Source organism: Candoia aspera, chromosome 5, assembly GCF_035149785.1.
Source record: "Candoia aspera isolate rCanAsp1 chromosome 5, rCanAsp1.hap2, whole genome shotgun sequence".
In the NCBI taxonomy this organism is placed as follows: Eukaryota; Metazoa; Chordata; class Lepidosauria; order Squamata; family Boidae; genus Candoia; species Candoia aspera.
In genome coordinates this window covers 96,463,913-96,482,089 of record NC_086157.1, presented here as the reverse complement: position 1 = coordinate 96,482,089, position 18,177 = coordinate 96,463,913, and the positions used below count along the sequence as shown (strand labels likewise).

At 39.9% G+C, this 18,177-nt stretch overlaps 1 protein-coding gene across 2 annotated transcripts in view; it reads right to left on the bottom strand.

Moving 5' to 3' along the window:
* ZDHHC20 (zinc finger DHHC-type palmitoyltransferase 20) overlaps positions 1 to 17,805 on the bottom strand; it is a 71,006-nt gene extending 53,201 nt beyond the window's left edge. For both annotated transcript variants that reach the window (XM_063305767.1, XM_063305768.1), the window contains exons 1-2: positions 17,582 to 17,805; positions 4,957 to 4,983 (exon numbers count right to left, since the gene is read on the bottom strand). In XM_063305767.1, the coding sequence (XP_063161837.1) occupies positions 4,957 to 4,983; positions 17,582 to 17,741 (187 nt within the window). In that variant the 5' untranslated portion in view covers positions 17,742 to 17,805. The remainder of the gene's footprint in view (positions 1 to 4,956; positions 4,984 to 17,581) is intronic.
* Between the last annotated feature and the right edge of the window lie 372 nt (positions 17,806 to 18,177).

Genomic DNA, 18,177 nt, shown 5'->3' with positions numbered 1-18,177 from the left:
ACTTATGAAGGCTACTCCATTTCTTCTGTGGTCCTCTTGTCCACAGTAGTAGATCTGGTGGTCATCTGATGTGAAGTGGCCCATTCCAGTCCATTTCAGTTCGCTGATGCCCAAAATGTCTATCTTTAATCTTGACATCTCACCAATAACCACATCCAATTTGCCCTGGCTCATAGATCTTACATTCCAGGTTCCAATGGTGTGTTGATCCTTAGAACATCGGATTCGCTGTTCACCACCAGCACCGTCGGCCGCTAGCCGTCCTTTCGGCTTTGAGCTAGCTGCGTCATCACATCTGGGGCTAGTTGAACTCATCCTCTGTTCCTCCCCAGTAGCATTTTGACCATCTTCTGACCTGGGGGTCTCATCTTCCAAAGGTATACCGATATATCTCTGGTTGTACTGATCCATTTAGTTTTCACGGCAAGAATACTGGGGTGGGTTGCCACTACCTTCCACAGGGATCGCATTTAGTCTGAACTCTCTGTCATGACCTTTCCGTCTTGGGTGGCCCTTCACAGTTTAGCTCATGGCATCACTGAGGTGCTCAAGCTCCAGCACCATGGCAAGGTAACAATCCTTTGCTGAAGATTATTTTTAAACAAGCAATGCGCGGAAGTGGAAGGAGGCAATAGAATAGGAAGGACAAGAGACCTCTTCCAGAAAATTAGAAACATTGGAGGTAAATCCCAGGCCAAAATGGGTATGATCAAAAACAAAGATGGCAAGGACCTAACAGAAGAAGAAGAGATCAAAAACGGTGGTAAGAATATACAGAAGACCTGTATAGGAAGGATAACAATATCGGGGATAGCTTTGACGGTGTGGTCAGTGAGCTAGAGCCAGACATCCTGAAGAGTGAGGTTGAATGGGCCTTAAGAAGCATTGCTAATAACAAGGCAGCCGGAGATGACAGCATCCCAGCTGAACTGTTCAAAATCTTGCAAGATGATGCTGTCAAGGTAATGCATGCTATATGCCAGCAAATTTGGAAAACACAAGAATGGCCATCAGATTGGAAAAAATCAACTTACATCCCCATACCAAAAAAGGGAAACACTAAAGAATGTTCAAACTATCAAACAGTGGCACTCATTTCACATGCCAGTAAGGTAATGCTCAAGATCCTGCAAGGTAGACTTCAGCAATTCATGGAGCGAGAATTGCCAGATGTCCAAGCTGGGTTTAGAAAAGGCAGAGGAACTAGGGACCAAATTGCCAATATCCAATGGATAATGGAAAAAGCCAGGGAGTTTCAGAAAAACATCGATTTCTGTTTTATTGACTATTCTAAAGCCTTTGACTGTGTGGACCATAACAAACTGGCAAGTTCTTAGCGGTATGAGGATACCAAGTCATCTTGTCTGCCTCCTGAAGAATCTGTATAATGACCAAGTAGCAACAGTAAGAACAGACCACGGAACAACGGACTGGTTTAAGATTGGGAAAGGAGTACGGCAGGGCTGTATACTCTCACCCTACCTATTCAACTTGTACGCAGAACAGATCATGCGACGTGCTGGGCTTGAGGAATCCAAGGCTGGAGTTAAAATCGCTGGAAGAAACATGAAAATCTCAGATATGCAGATGATACCACTTTGATGGCTGAAAGCAAAGAGGAACTGAGGAGCCTTATGATGAAGGTGAAAGAAGGAAGTGCAAAAGCTGGCTTGCAGCCAAACCTCAAAAAAACCAAGATTATGGCAACCAGCTTGATTATAACAATCAATCAGTCTGTTCTATTTAAAAATTGACAGTTTGATCCACCAGAACAGGATAATTTTAAAAAATAATCTAGCTACCTTCATCTGAAGAGTTCCAATAAAGGATGAAATTGGTCATGCGGTGCCTCCTGGTGGTCACTGTAACTGAAAACACCACACAGGATACACTGTGTAAAAATAGAGAAATTCCCTCCTGGGGATTGGCTGGAAGTCATGTGAAGCCCCGTGCATGGAAGCATGACATAACAGCTGTATTTTTCTGCTCTTAGGGCTTAAGGAAAGGTGGCCTGTATATATCATTCTAATTCAAGACAGCATCTAAATAGTTCTCCTAAGACATCTATTTTGGAACAGATCATGATCTTTTTTTGAAATAAATAGGGGCTTTACCAATATGTTAATCCTTTGGGATGAGTTTAAGGCATTTACTTAGAGATCCATTACTGCTACAGCCTCAGCAAAAAAGAGACTTTGAGATTTTAATCTTATACAGCTGAAAAAGATTATTAAAGACTTACTTTTGTCTTACACTAGAAACCGCACAGTTGAATCGTATCAAGTATTTATAGCAGCTAAGATTAAATTGGGGCAACCATTTTCAGAACAATCTGAATATTCTTTGAAATACTTTAATCAAAACTATTGGGAACCAGGAGATAAAGCTGTAAAGTTATTGTCTCACTGGTTGAAACAACACAATTTTATATCTGGAATTTAACGCCAATAATGATCGTTTCTTGAATCTATCAATTACCAGTTTCATTATTTTTATACGCAGATATATAAATTGGAGACATCAGTAACTGAGCAACAAATTATTAATTTCTTGGAAAATATTGAAATGGAAGACATCTCGCAGGAAGATTTGAAACACAGCATTGACATTACAAGAAGTTATAGGGACAATTCAATCAATGAAATTGGGGAAAGCCCTCGACCTGATGGATTTCCAGTCGAATGATACAGAACTTTTATAGACATATTAGCACCTATATTGTTACAGATTCACAATCAATCAATCAATCTTTCTATATTACCTCCACTGTTTTATGAGGCCTATATTATAGAAATATTAAAACGCCTGAAAAAGACCCCACCAGAAACCTAAGTTATAGACTGTTGTCTAAAATGAATGCTAAAATATTAATTGAAACACTAGCCATGAGACTACAGACAAATATATTGTTGATAATTTACCCACCTCACTCTATTTATAAAAGGTAGACAGACATTTGATAATATCCGTTTGACAACTGATATTTTGGGCATCATGGCAGATAAATTAGAATAGGCTTTTCTAACCTTGTTGAACACTGAAAACACTGACTTTTAATACAGTTCAGACTGAATTTTGGAAGTGTGTAATAAAAAGATATGGATTTCCATCATCTTTTGTTCACTGGATTACTAATTGGTATCTCCACCCTGTGGCTAGAGTCATTACAAATGGATTTTTTCTTGATCCGCCAAGCAATATCATGGCACCCCAAGGAAGCCCGTTGTCTCCTTTAATCCTTAATTTAGTTCTTGAAACTTTAGCTTCTTTCATTAGTCTCAAGATATTAAGCATGTGGTGGCACTTGATAGTGAATATAAATTATTTTTATATGCCAATGACATAATGGCCATTTTGAATAATTATGAAATATCATTATTGAAGTTGTACATTAATATGGTTTATACTCCTGTTAGACTACTAATTGGAAAGCTTAATTTGCTGTATTTGAGTTCTATAATATATGTAGACTATTCAAGAAATTAGGATTTACAATTTTTTATGCTTTTCCCATGACAGACTATGGGAGTAAGAGATCCTCTTTTCTAAGTTTTATTCCAGATTCTGTGATTGTCAACTCAGACTATCTTTCATAGCAATTGGGGAGTCTATGCATCTCCCATTAAGAACTGATTAAATAAGGATTTCTTCTCTAGGTGCCCTTTGAGAAACTTACCTGCCAACAAGCCAAGGACTCAATTTCTTTAACCTTGGGGTAAGAACAAGGTTGCATTGTAGCAGCTAAATCTGTGGCCAGAAAAAAATCTGAAGTATGTTTTTGAGAATGTCTGTTTTGTAGTGCTGAATGATATCAGCAAAGTTTTATTCATTCTTCCTTGGAACATTAGAAAACTGATTGGCGGGCTAAGGTGGACATCTTCTCTACTGCTTGGTGTTTTTAGTTTCTCTTGCTCTAAATGCTTGAGCTGCTTCTTTCATGCATCCTTTTTTTTCTTCCATCACTATCTTTCCAGATGTTATCGGCAGCAGCAACGCTAAAGAACTTTAGTAGTTGCAGCTATCACCTTTGATCTTGAGAATATATTCCGTCTAGAATCTTCCAGCCAACAAGCTCCTAACACTGCAGGTAGCTTTTTAAAAGAACAGACTAGTTTGCTTTTTGAACAGATAAACTCACATGATTAGAGATGTCAGAAAGAAATGTCTAATTTCCTGCTCTTCTCTAATTTAGCATCTGTTTCCTTCTCTCTGCAGCCTTTCTCCATTTTTCAACATCATCTGTAACTGGCTTTTCCTTACCACTTTCCACTGAAAGGAGAAAACAAAGAATCCAACTCCCATTGTTTCACTCTTTAGAGGCTCTTTAAGAAGGAGAGGCATTGCCAGGAAAGAACATTCTGGAGTGGAATTTTTGGAGGGAAAGAGTAAGATTGTCTCCTCGTCCTTGAAGTCTGTATTTTAATATAAACAATTGTGATCTGAAGCTCGCAAAGGAAGTTGTGGCAATATTTAGTTTACAGAAAGAAACATGCAACAAATTCAGACATTTGGAAAACTGTAATTTGTGCTATTAACTAACCTACTTAATTTAGGTTGGAGGCACACTACTATTTATTGGATGGAAAATGCAAAGTACTCTGCATATTTTAGAGATACTTTCTGGCTAGAATAAATTATTTTTGCTATTTAGCCCAACAATTCTTGTGGATCCTTGATTTGATGAAGTGTATACTGTACTCATGCTGCTTCTGTTGCTTCAGAAAACTGAGTGATTTTAGATTTTAGACAAGTGTCAGCAGTCTTTCTGTTGCCAAGATCCCACTTTTTCAGCAGTTGAAGGCTGCCATCACAGCGATACCACTGAAAGGCCTGAAGCTGCAATTACATTTTTTTTTTTGGAAAACTCAAGCAATCTACATAATCTTGCAAGATTTAAAACTCAACTATGATTACATATGGATTGAAATAAAATGTTTTACAAAGAAAGAATCATACCTTTTTCTCCAGCTGAGGTAATTGTAACTGGGGAAAAACAAAATGAGAGTGAATACACCTGCCATTTTTCAGAAATCAAACACATTAATAAAACACAATTAACCTGATCTAAACATATTACATTAATTAAAGAGAACATGCATTTTGCCATTCTCCAGTCTAAAACCTTGGAGAAAAATCAATAAATATATCCAATAAATAACCATGTTTCCCTTCAAAAAACCTATTTATTTACATAGGTAATAATCAAACATTTAAAAGGTTGTGCTCATTTTTGCCTGGGGAAATGAAGAAACGGCTTTATGCTTGCCTGCCGCTGGCAAACAATACCCCATTTGTCTTTCTGTAGCATGTACGCTGCTGACAAACAATAGTGCTGAATCAATAGTTCCTTCAATTGTATTTATTTCATGCTTCCTTCAAGAAGATGAGGATTAGGAAACTGAGATGATGAAAATTATGTAATAGCAAGACAAAAATTCAGGCACAGGACCACAATTTAAGTGATCACATCACAGCTTAATAAACTGAAATTTTTTTTAAAAAACAAGGCTTCTGCCAGTGCCCAACTCCATCCTTCTTGGTGTGCAATAATCAGTTATAATTTCATTTTAAACATTGTTAAGATTTCTATCCCACCTTATCAGCAAGAGTTCAAGGTGGCGTAAGCTGCACTGCCTGCTCCAATTTTTCCATACAACAACCCTGAGAGGTAGCTTAGGCTGAGAAAAATGACAGCCCAAAATCATCCAGTAAATTTTCATGCCTGAGAATGGACTTGAAGCTGCAACTCCCTGGACCCAGCATGCACTTTAACCCCTGCACCAGACAGACTATGGTTTTCAGATTCGGAAGAACCTAACATTTTAAATGGATTTCAGACATCCCACTGTCTTTCCCAAAAAAGTTCAGAGTTAAATTAAGCACCCAAACTTTATTAGGGAAAAATGACATCTGTATCTTTTATTCTTTTGCTGTGTGGGGAATCCCTGAGTGAATCATTAAGGATATTTCTAAAAATAATACAATAATAGGATTTTAATCTGGTATTTACCATATATACTCCTGGATAAGCCCATTTGTGGATAAGCCAACCCTCAATTTTTTAACCAAGATACCATGAAAAACGTACCACTGGCAGATAAGCTGACACTTGAAATTTTCATATGTTTTGATTTTCACAATTGTCTTATCTGTGGGTGGCTAATTTTTCATGATATTTTGTTAAAAATTTGAGAGTTGGCTTATCCACATATGGGCTTATCCATGAGTATATACGGGTACTTTAAAAAAGTATTACCTGTAATCATTTATTTTCTTTCATTTAAATTTATCTGAATGGAAGTAGATAGAATAGTGCTGGAAAGAATCATCTTTAGATTTGGGTACATAAAGAGAATAATAGAAGCATTAACTGAGATTTTTAATATTTAGCCTTGAAATTAACACACATATTCAATAAGAAGTTCAAATAAATCTCATTCCATTAGTTGCTTGATAGTTTAATCCCACACAAGGCTATTCAAAAGTTAATATCCCTGAGTTCAGTGTAGCTTAGCTCCACTGGATATAGGAGCTCTTAAATAATGTTTCCATCAGCAGACAATGATATCATCTTAGTTCAGCCTCAAAGAATACAATGGCATTTTAAAAGTACAATGGAAGATACTACATTAGAACTGATGTATTGTGAAATTTATGAACATAATTGTGCATGTCCAGAAAGCAAGAATAAAATATAAGTTAATATATTGTCAGGGCCAGCTCAAGATTGACCAAGAATCAATCCAGCCAAACTTCAGTTCTTTATTTGCTCACACCGTATAGACAGAATCTCGCCAGACTAAAGCTACTCTACCTCACCTAAGGAGAAATAGCCTGGGAAGGCTCTAGGGCGGGGCTATTCTGAACCTCTTAGTCTTCCCATGTTCCATCTCTGGACTGTGTTTTCTCTTATCTCACTCCCTTCCTTGGAATGTGCTCCCTCCTTCCTGAGAACCAGCTGCGTTACTGAAGTCCATCACATCACCTCCCCCTTCAGAGACACATTCCAGCACATATATATCTGTGATGTTTATATGTTTTGAGAAGTAAGTTATCTATTGGGTATTGTGTATGTATGTATAAACACATATTATATACATGTAAATGAAATATGTATGTGTAAATGTGTGTGTGTGTGTGGGTGTGGGTGTGAAAGTGAAGTCTCTGTTGATAAGAAAACATACTACACAATAGCTAAGGAAGTCAGAAGGTCTCTGAACACAGTTATTATTACTTGAATAACTGAAATCAATTAAATCAAATTAAACTGGAATCATACATCAGATCATAAAAACGTTAAAAGGTAACAAGAACTAAAAAAGAAGGAAAGGGTCTACAGTATATGCTAATGAGGTGATGTACAGATTTTTGCTCCTTTCCCTTCTTTTAATCAACTGCTATCCTGAACTTCGCTGGGCCTCAAATGTGCTGAAAAGACTTATTGTAATATCTTTTCATTATAAATGCTTCTTTTATGGTTATCCGTCTAACTATCTGCATTAAAAGTAAAGTCACTTCAAACTGAGCTCAATTACTGATGACTCCATAGACCTTCGAGTAGTTTCCCTGCAACGGTATGGAAATGACTTGTCATTGTTTTCTTCCTAGGGTTTTTTCCCCCATTTCCCCATCTACTATACAGTCCTCATATCATCCGAAGGTCTCACATCTAAGTACTAACCAGGCAACCTCCTGGTGACTCATGGTCTCATCACCACCCATTTAGACTTCTGCAACGTGCTGGGACTGCATTTAAAGAACATCACGAAGCTTCACATAATGCAACACCCTGGGTGTTCACTGGCCATTGTCAGTGGGATCATTATTATGCTTGTCATGTGGGCCTCTGCATGGTCTCCCCCTTATTTTCTGAGTGCAATTTAAAATGATGACTGTCACCTATAAAGCCCTTTATGGTTTGTCTACAAGATACTTGCAGGACCTGATCTCTCCACTAGAACTGGACTGACCAAATCAATTATGCCAGGAAAAGCAGCTGCTTGTTCCCCATTTTTGGGAGGTCAGGGAGGCTCAAGCCCACAAGTGCTATTTTTCCATGATACGGCCTCTCACTGAAGGTTCAAGTAGTGTAAAGGAGTACAGAGATGGCTTTGAAGAAAATATACAACAACAGTTGGGAAAATACAAACTTAGCCTGGGAAAACAAGAAGGCATATGAACGAAATTCAAATCTGCCCTGTCTTGACTCTCTTTGATGTAAGAGGGAAGGAAGGAGAAACGCTCTCAGACTTTCAAGACTCTGTTATCATAGCCAACATCAATAAAGTAGAGTTCTAGTATTTCTTTTGATGTCTGTTTCCTGACCTGGTCTACCCTGAAGGTCTCACAATTAGTTCTGATATGATTCTCCTGGAGGAAGCTGAAGTTAGAACTCTTCCAGGGTGTGTGTGTGTGTGTGTGTATGTGTTGGGGCCAGATGCTACTTAACTGAGTTTTTTAGTATTTTGTGTCTGTACTATTGTTTGTTTGTTTTTCCTGGCTGTAAGCCACCAAGCGTCTGTTAGATTGCAGCAGGATATACATTTAATAAACAAACACATTTCTAAGCCAAAAACAGTATTAGCTAGATGCTGTCATCTGCTGGAACAGGGATCCTAAATACAGTAAGCCATGATTTAACAGTATTCTGATTTACCAGTTTGAGTGCAACTGACAGCATCTGTGGTCAGACATCTCTCCAAAATAACGGACTAAGTCAGATGTATCTGAAGGAACCTGGACAATTCAATGTACGCGTACGTTATTTCCATCAATTTCTGTCATTTCCATACCAAAGTATGCAAATGACATATTTTACAAGAGCAATGCAAGCGACTTTAAATGACAGATATGAATGGCAGAAATTTGTCTTTAATGCACATTCAGGAGCGACAGTTCACCATGGACTTTCCTTTTAATCCCCAATCCTCCACCTCACCCCCAAGACCAAATGACTGAGAAGAATCATATTCGGAGCTTTAACTTGCTCTCAAAACAGCAATGCAGTTAAGATGATTGGCATTTATCTTTGCAGTAGCAGCAGGTCCAATAGGTAACTAAGTAATTATAACGCAAAATACTATGTACACTATTTGAGATGCAAAGCTGCCAAGTGACATTGCACAACAAAGAAAATTTCACTACCATCCCCATCTGGCATCTACCTGCATGGAGGTAGGACTAAATCTCTCCCTAGGGTGGTGAAATGGTCCCTCTCCAGATATGGTTGAAATGTATCTCCCACCAGCTCCAACCCACCTAATCAATAGTGATGGATCCTGGGAGTTGGCAGTACCTGGAAAACCAAACGTTTATTACACCTTGCCTAGAACATTTTGTTTGGCTCTTCACTCTTGAAATAATGCCCATAACACAGTGTTTAATAAGTTTCAGTGGGATTTACAAAGGAGACTTTCCTGCAGATTGAGCCCAGTCTTTTATGATCCTTCAAGTCCAACATGGATTGAAGACAACAATGCTGTTGTGAAAACCTTGGCATCTTTTTTACCTACCCTGAATCATCTGTACTCCACGGATGATTATGTTAGTACTAATAATTTCTGACAGGCATAACAATTTATTTTGGGAATTCAAGCTATTGGCTGGCTCACTGATTATTTCTAGGAATAATTAAAAGCATTCCAAACTGCAGAGAAATCTGTCAATTTCACACCTCTTTCATTATATTAAGATTCTTCTGTTTTTCCTGTATGTATGTGTGTATATGCATATGTGTACTTGTGTGTGTGTAAATATATATTCCCCCCATGTCATCATAGAAGGAAACTATGTTTCTTTTGTCTGTACCTAATTTTATCTTGTCTTACAATTCCAATTTGAATGAGCTTGTTTGAGCAGACAATTGCTAATTGGAGCTTGTTTACAAACTATGCAGGAATAATTTCTAGTACTATGCTGAGACAAGGAGGACCACACAGCTTCCCACAGCTTTTCCCACATGCAATCTGAGCACCATACTAGATAATATTTTAGAAACATTTGGAGAAACAAGCTTTCCATTTCAAAACACTGCTGATCAGGATATATAGCAAACCGGGTTTCTTTAATTCTGGATATGGACAGAAATGCAGTTGTTCCAAGAAGAAATGTTTCGAGTGTGCTTGTCTGGGTGTGTGTGAAAAAGAAAATGGGAAAAAGCCCAGGACACTGAGGGGAGGGGAGGGGAGCCATTGGGAAGTTGGGAGGACCATATATGACAACTGGGAGCAGTGGAGGGGAGGAAGGGAGAGATGGGGCAATATGCCCCAATCTTGTCCTACTTGTTCTGTAAAATCCCTCCAGAGCTCCTGTAAGTTTTCTAGCCCAAACCCAGAATAACAGAAATATTCTAGGTTTTGTTTCTGCTGAATCACAGCTGATCAGAATGACTTGTCAAAACTTCCAGAACACAAAGGGTTTGTTTTGGGTTCAAAACCAAACAACTGTTCTCTTTTGTGCACATCCCTACCACAGTGTTATAAGAAAATATACAACTTACAAAATATTGCTAAAGAAAGAATAGAAGAATAACTACCAAATCATACTGTAAAGGGAATATTAGACTTAATACCAGATCTCAAGTAAATCCAGTGTTCCCTATTCTATAAGGGACTGTACTGAGTATACTAATCCTTTCTTGGTTCTTGGGGAATATAATGTGGCTTCTAAGGGACGCGGTGGCGCTGCGGGTTAAACCGCTGAGCTGTCGATCGGAAGGTCGGCGGTTCGAAACCGCGCGGCGGGATGAGCTCCCGTTGTTAATCCCAGCTCCTGCTCACCTAGCAGTTCGAAAACATGCAAATGTGAGTAGATCAATAGGTACCGCTTCGGCGGGAAGGTAACGGCGTTCCGAGTCGTCATGCTGGCCACATGACCCGGAAGTGTCTATGACAACGCCGGCTCCAAGGCTTAGAAACGGAGATGAGCACCGCCCCCTAGAGTCGGATTCGACTGGACTTTACGTCAAGGGAAACCTTTACTTTACCTAAGCAATCCGTATCTGGGTTTCAGAGTTCCCTGAATACTGTATATCTTTTAACTGACCACTAGCCACATTCATCAAGAAGCCATTAACTTCCATCAACTGTATCCCACGTGTGCTAAAAATGGAATTTCACCATGCATGAACAGCTAAAACAATGATCAATCTTTAATCTTCCTACTGGCAGGCTTAGCACAATTAGGATTGCATGAGCCTGAACTGAGGTCATTAGCAGAACATGAGTCTCTTTAGCAGATAAAGGTGCTCTCTTGGCGGCTACCGTACATACACTGCACAAGATACTGAATCTGCTGCTCTTGACATAGCCAAATGAACCAGCACATTTCATCCGGGAAGCTGCCGTGCCCAGAGGAAGCTCTGCTGATTCAAGAGTCTATCTACAGTGATGCTTCCCCTGGCACTGTAAGCTTTCCTGATTTGCTTCTCAGAGAAAATCAAGCAGCTCCCTTTGTACCCTCTTAGGTGCTCAATCATGAACCTTCTTCTGCACTAATCTTTGCTGCCATTCCCTAGAGACTATGATTTCCTCTTTCATACACTACTTTGATTATAATTTTGTCTACAATAAACAGAACTGATATGTTCTCTTTCCAATCTTGAGAATGCTCCATTAACAGTGTGCTTTTGCAGTAATAAAATGATAAATATTTGGGATGGGACTCAGTAAAAAGTACAAGGATATTTGACTGTGATCTTAATTACCCTTGCCAGGAAATTATTTACCCAGTTAATTTAATTGGTGGTGTAGCCTGATCTCTTCATCTGGGGACAAAGTTCTTGCAAGCTAACATTATTACTCCAGAAGTCTAAGGACCTTCCCCCATAGCTAAGTTAAAGCAGAAACCTAAATTGGCACAGCATTTCTTGTCCCCACTGCCAATCCCTATCCTGCCACAGCTATGCTGTCATCAAATGGTCCCATCCTAATATACCATGTGCAGGACATGTTAGGAAAAGGGATTGCTGGGTTTCTCCAGTTTTGTATGGCTCCCATCAAACATGACCACTTGGCAGGAATCCATCCACCACTCTCTTTAATGTGGGCTGGGACTGGGGAGGACACATATTTTCACAGATGATTCTTCAGCTGCCCAAAGTAGAATGGCTCTGGGGACAGGGACTGGAGGGCTTAAAGCAGCCAACAGATGCTGGGCTGATCCCAACCACCAGGTGTCATATGACTGGGCTAGTGACCAAATGGTTGATGAATGTCAGACTGTATCACAATAACCTGCCACGGCTCATTGTGTGCTTGAAGGGAAATCATTAACTTTATACCAGAACATCTAAGGATAACTTCAAGCTACCTCAGGTACCAGATGAGGATAAGATAAAGGTAATGTGAAAGGTTTGGTCTCTCGTTTTATTTTTATTTTACCTGTATTATGCAGGATGCATTCTGAATTACTTACAGTCTCTCTGATTATGGTGGGGATAGTTCCAATAAACAAATAAACAAACAAATCAAATCATGTTGGCACAGCATTAAAAAGGGGTTCCAGGGCATGCACGTGCTATGCTTATGCTAAACTGGGGAAAGACTCTAAAAGATCAGAATTTCTCATGTTTGTATGACGGTACTGACACTATTAACGTAGTCGATTAAGGGGTCGTTTAAGAAGGATTGGGTGCTGGCTGGCATAGGTCCCTTAAAGACTCTCTAAACACACTGACTATCTTTCTAACGGACAGCAGAAGGTTGGTATTTAGGGGAAGAAAAGGTTAGGAGTCAGTTTGTTCTGAATGAGTGTTGACTGGAGGCTTGTAAAAAACAGGAACCAGAGGAAAACAGACTTAGCACTACTGGGCCAGAACATTCAACCCCAAGGTCTAGTTAGGCAGTCATGTCAAGGGACTGGGGGTTATTTTAAGTGCTGCTTGCTCCGTTTTATATTTGCTCCAATTCTCTATTTGCTCAGACTGCTTACAAATTATTGAGCACTAATATTAAAATGAAGATCTCATTCTCATGTGACTTGTTGCGATTAAACTCTTCTTTCAAATCCTTACTTTGTTGCTTGTATTAAAATAAAATCCTTCTTTTTTATTACTTGAGAGTTTGGTTTGTAATCACTTGAATACCCCAAAACTGCTTGGATCTGGTAACCCTGGGGAAAAAAAGAGAGGAAAACTGGAGCCAATTACATAAAAGATTATTCCTGAGCAAGCAAAATTTCCTGTGCTTCCCTCTTCAAATTCCAGGGGAGGGGAGGCCTCTCCCTATTCAAGGAAAGGTGGTGGTGGTGGTGGTGGTGGTGGTGTGTGTGTGTGTGTGAGAGAGGGAAGGCTAAATGGAATTCTTTCATGGGGAGGCAAATAGCCCATCTACTTTAAAACTCAGAGGGGATGTGAAAGGGAGATTCCAGGAAAGGGACTGGCAGGCTGATGTGGGTGTTGCTGATAGACAATCCCCATATGTCCTGCTTACTAAAATTACCTATTTCATTAGCAAAATCTATACTGTATCTATTCTTACTATATTATATAACATTCATGCTACTGTTCAAAATATAGTATTAGTCACAAAAAGTACCGTAGATCTTTAGTTATCTAGAGGAGTAATTTTCTTACAAAAAGAATGCAGCCTAAAGAAGCCATTATTAAATTTCAGCAAAATAAGGACATATCTCTGTCCCTGTTTTGTCCCTTATTGCGAAGAATTCATATTAATCAACCTTTGCCTTGGATTCTTATACATCACAAGCATATCAAAATGTCAAGTACATATTATAAATTGGAGAGAACCTCATCATGGTTCATGTCACATGCAATGATTTCTGGCTGCCAGGAAATTAGAATAAAAAACAAAATAAAGATAAGTTTCCCCTTTTATTAAAGGTCAGAATTTTTCTTTTCAATAACATTGCTTAATATCATGCATAAGTCTCAGAAGATATGAAAATGAGTTTTTACCATTTTAATAATCTCAAACCGAGTATCTGCCTGGGGAAAGAATCCTGCATCCTTAATGGGAAGCTAAGGGAACAGCCTATACTTTCTTTCATTTCAGCATGCTTGTACTCTGATACTAATGAACACTGTAATAGTTAAAGAGCCTTTTTGTTAACTGTCTCAAGTCTGTTTATCTAAGTCTGGTCAATAAAGAGTGAGAGAGAGGGAGAAAAATATATGTATATCAATTTCCTGAGATATGGCTGACTGCCCGGTGATAAAAAAAATTCAATTTTATCAGTCTTAAATCAACCATAAATTTCTGGGCATGGAAGCCTGTCAACAACGGTTCGTGTTATGTGATGTGCTTAATGCAAGTTAGTTAGCTGAGTTTATTTTCATGTTGAGGATTCAGCCTTAATATAAATGGGTGGACCAAGTAACTTTCATTCTCCTTCCAAAAGCAGCTAATCCAAATCTAAAACTACTCTAGTAAACAGTCTCAATGTAAGGTACAGCCTTCAATAACCGGGGGCATTACAAATTTGCTGAGATGATGACTCCCAGGATTTCTAGGTAGACATCCAGCATGAGAATTTTGAGGGCTGTCTTAGCAAATTTTGAAGAAACTAGATTAGAGAAGGCTTTTGTAAACACAATGGAAATGCTGAATTCAAATATTATTAATGTCCACTCATATCTTTTATACTACACTGTATTTTCCTTCCTTCTGCTTAACTGCAACAAAATTTAAGTATGAGCAATACTGGTTATTCACATTTATCCAGGGCTATTCTTACCTGTTCACTCCCTCTTTCTGTTGTCTTTCTTAGCACAAAATGTAATCCAGAAACCCCCTGGATGAGGGCAAGGATTACCTATCATTCCTATTATGGAACTGATTAGCTCTCAGGATGCAAAACGAAGTTTTGCACAAGTAATATATCACAAGTCAGATTTAATCATATTGAGCAACTAAATATGAAACCTAGAATCAGATCCTGTTTTAATATTTTGATTTCTACATAGACTTTAATCTACATTTTCCCATTCTAGATGACCCTGGGAAACTGTTTGGAAAAGCCATAAAATGTTTGGAGAAACTGAGAAACATGTCAGCTCATATCTGGTCTGAGACCATTAGGTCTGAACGTGGCCCAGATAGCAATTGTTCAGAGTTTGTTGCATACAGAATCTCTATGCATGAAAAAAATCAGGAAAAAGAAAGTAATTAGAAGATTATGAAAGTTATTCCAAGCTATTGGTTTCTGTGCATTTCTGTTAAGAATCAGACGGTGCTTTAAAATGTGCCTAAAGTGATTCTTCAGGAACTCTGCTAAGGGATTCCTGAAAGTGTTATAAACATTAGCACATATATTAGTACAAATTTACATATTTGTCAAAACCCGTTATATTTTTCTAGGAAGCTACCTGATATATGTAAATTGCTACAATTGTAAATTAATCTAGCTGATCATCATGTAAGGTAAAGTCTCTTTCATTCAAGCCGGAGTCTTGGTGACTTCATGGATATATTCATGCTTTAAAGCCCAGAGCATACTAGCTCAGTTCAGTTTATAAAATCATAGCACGTTGAATGCATGAAGAAGACACTCTGCAAAACAAAACAAACAAACAAAAATACCACCAGCATCAATGCATCAAGGTTGAACACAGGGAGATTCTCCCCTACTTCCAGCTTCAACATTTTGATCCAGCAACATATGTTGAAAGCTGTATGCCCAAGCGCTACCTGCCATCTGTATCGTTGCAGTACCAAAGCATTATTTATTTATTTCTAATGTTTTTTAGCAAAAGGATACAGATTATACACATGTACAGCTTGGATGTGAAACTCGGTCACAAAGGCATTATTCAAGATCTGTTCTCTGTGCTCAGAATAATTTCCCTTTTGGATAACTAAGTGGAGCGACGGCATTTGAAGTTAGAATAACTTTGCACAGCTCAAGAACTGATGCTAAGAGAAACAAACCATTAATGGTATTCAAAATGAGATAAGCCTTTGAATAATATTATTTCAAGATTTATACTGAAACCACTAGGAGCTCCAGCTTTGCTTAGGTAGCAGTAAGCTTTAGTACCTATCAATTTAAAAAATCTACCTTTGATTTTTTTAAAAACAAATTCTATAGTCCAATGTCACCTTCAGTTAAGAGTAGAGTTACAGCATGCTACAGGTTAGCTATGATAAACTGAAGTATGATTAAGGACTTCAAGGAAAGTGACCAAAATGGGAAATACACTCAACAAAGTTCTGACACTACTGTAGCTACTAGAATCCTTTCATTTTTTTGAATTGCTCTGGTTACATGGACAAAGTAGATAACTAAGTCTGCAATCCATATCCACTTTCTTAAAACTAGCATTTATTGAACTCAGTGGGATTTTTCCCCAAGTAGATATGTGTGCAAGTGTTATAACTTTCATAAAATTATGATCTTCAGCAGGCACTTTTAACTACTTCATAAAAAGTAGAAATTAGGGGTCTCACCTATATTTGCCTTGGCATACAAATTAAACCTACCATATATTCACTCAAACTACTTTCATATTTTAAATTTTATTTGGAATGGGCCTGAAACCATTTTACAACTGAAGGATCAATTATCTGACCCTTCCTAGACCAACACAATAGGAACCAGTGCTGTGTTAAATTAAATTGTAATGAGCAACATCAAAAGAAATGCAGCAAAGCATTACAGATACACTAAGGTATTTCTCTTCCTAGCCACCCTTTGGGGCTCAAAGTTTGTCTAGTTAAAGGGACTTGCAAGTACATTTTACATTAGCCAAAACATTATCTTCTCTGAGTGGCAGACTCAAAATTAATTTGTACAGTGGTACAAAGAATCAACTACAGAATGGACTTTTACATTACATTCTCATTTCTGAATGGTACTGTGGTGTTACAGTTGCTCCAGGAATACAAGAAATTAAACATGGAGTACACCCTTTCAAAAAACTAGTGACCACTCAAGGATTTTAGCACAGTCCAAAGATAAACTGCAGCATTTACTGACAACACACCTCAGTTATCAGTCCCCAACCCAAACCTCAGGGTGAAAAAGACCCTAAAAAGATGTAATGCCCGAGACTCAGAGAAAACAAACACTCAGCAATCCTATGCACACTTCCCGGAATAAACCCCACTAGACAAGGAAGAGGTACTTCTAGTTAAGTGTACATAGGAGGCATTTTGCTCTTCCTTACAGACACTCTGTTGTACTTAGTGAAAGCCTTCCTCCTCTTTCCTCCTTTTTTCCTTCCTGCCTCTTCTCATTTCAATTCCTCAAACGGCAAGCCCCGATCCACATGAAGGATTCAAAGGAGACTCTGTCCGGGTTTGACAGAACAAGGGCGGGTTGCTAATTCTCTCATTTTAACGCAAATGCCTAAGCACGAGGTGCCCCCTGCCAAATTGGAGGCGGCAGGCAACAGGTCCCCCCAAATCCTTTGAGGATGAATCACCCCTGGACTTTTCCGCAAGGAGGAGGAAGCCAAAGCAGCAGGCAAGCCGGCAAAGTAAACTGGGGAAGGAGACCGTCGCTCCCGTCCTGCGGATCCTGCCATTTAAAGACACCCGGAGAAAGTGCGCCGTCCCCGGCTATGGGGCATCTTCCACCGCCTCCGGGCAGGGCGGCAGCGAAACCTCGCCGGCTTACTCACACGCGCAGAGCTCCACCACGTAGGCGTAATAGGACCAGGCCACGACCAGGGCGATGAAGGCCACGGGCACCCACGCCAGCACCCTCTGGCAGCACTTGAGGACGTGCGACGGCGCCATCTTCCCCGCCGCTGAGCCGCCGCTACCGCCTGCAGGAGCCATCGGTGCCGCAGCCGCTCTCGCCGCCGCTTCTCCGCTCGCCGCTGCGGCGAAACCTCCCGCCGGCCCCCGCCCTTCCTCGCCGCACGCTAAGGGGGCAGGGTCTGGGCGCCGCCTGCCTGCCTGCCTGCCTGGCGCAGCGACTCCTGAGGCTGGGGAAGGAAGCGCGGCGAGCTGGAGGGAGAAGCTGCGGGCGGACGCCGCGCTCCCCGCTGCTAGGAGTGCGGGAGGGCGCCCCTCGGCCGCCTCTCCTCGGTCTCGACGACTGGATGAACTCGCTCGTCCACGTACACCCGGTCGCCGCCAACAGCCTTCCTTCGCCGGCGGCCGCGCGGCTGAAGGAAGAGGCGGCCTCTCCCGCTTCTCTGCCGCGCTCGCGTCTGCGAAGCTTGGCTGGTCGCGGAGGGTAGTTCAGACGTCCTCAGACGCCACCCCTTTG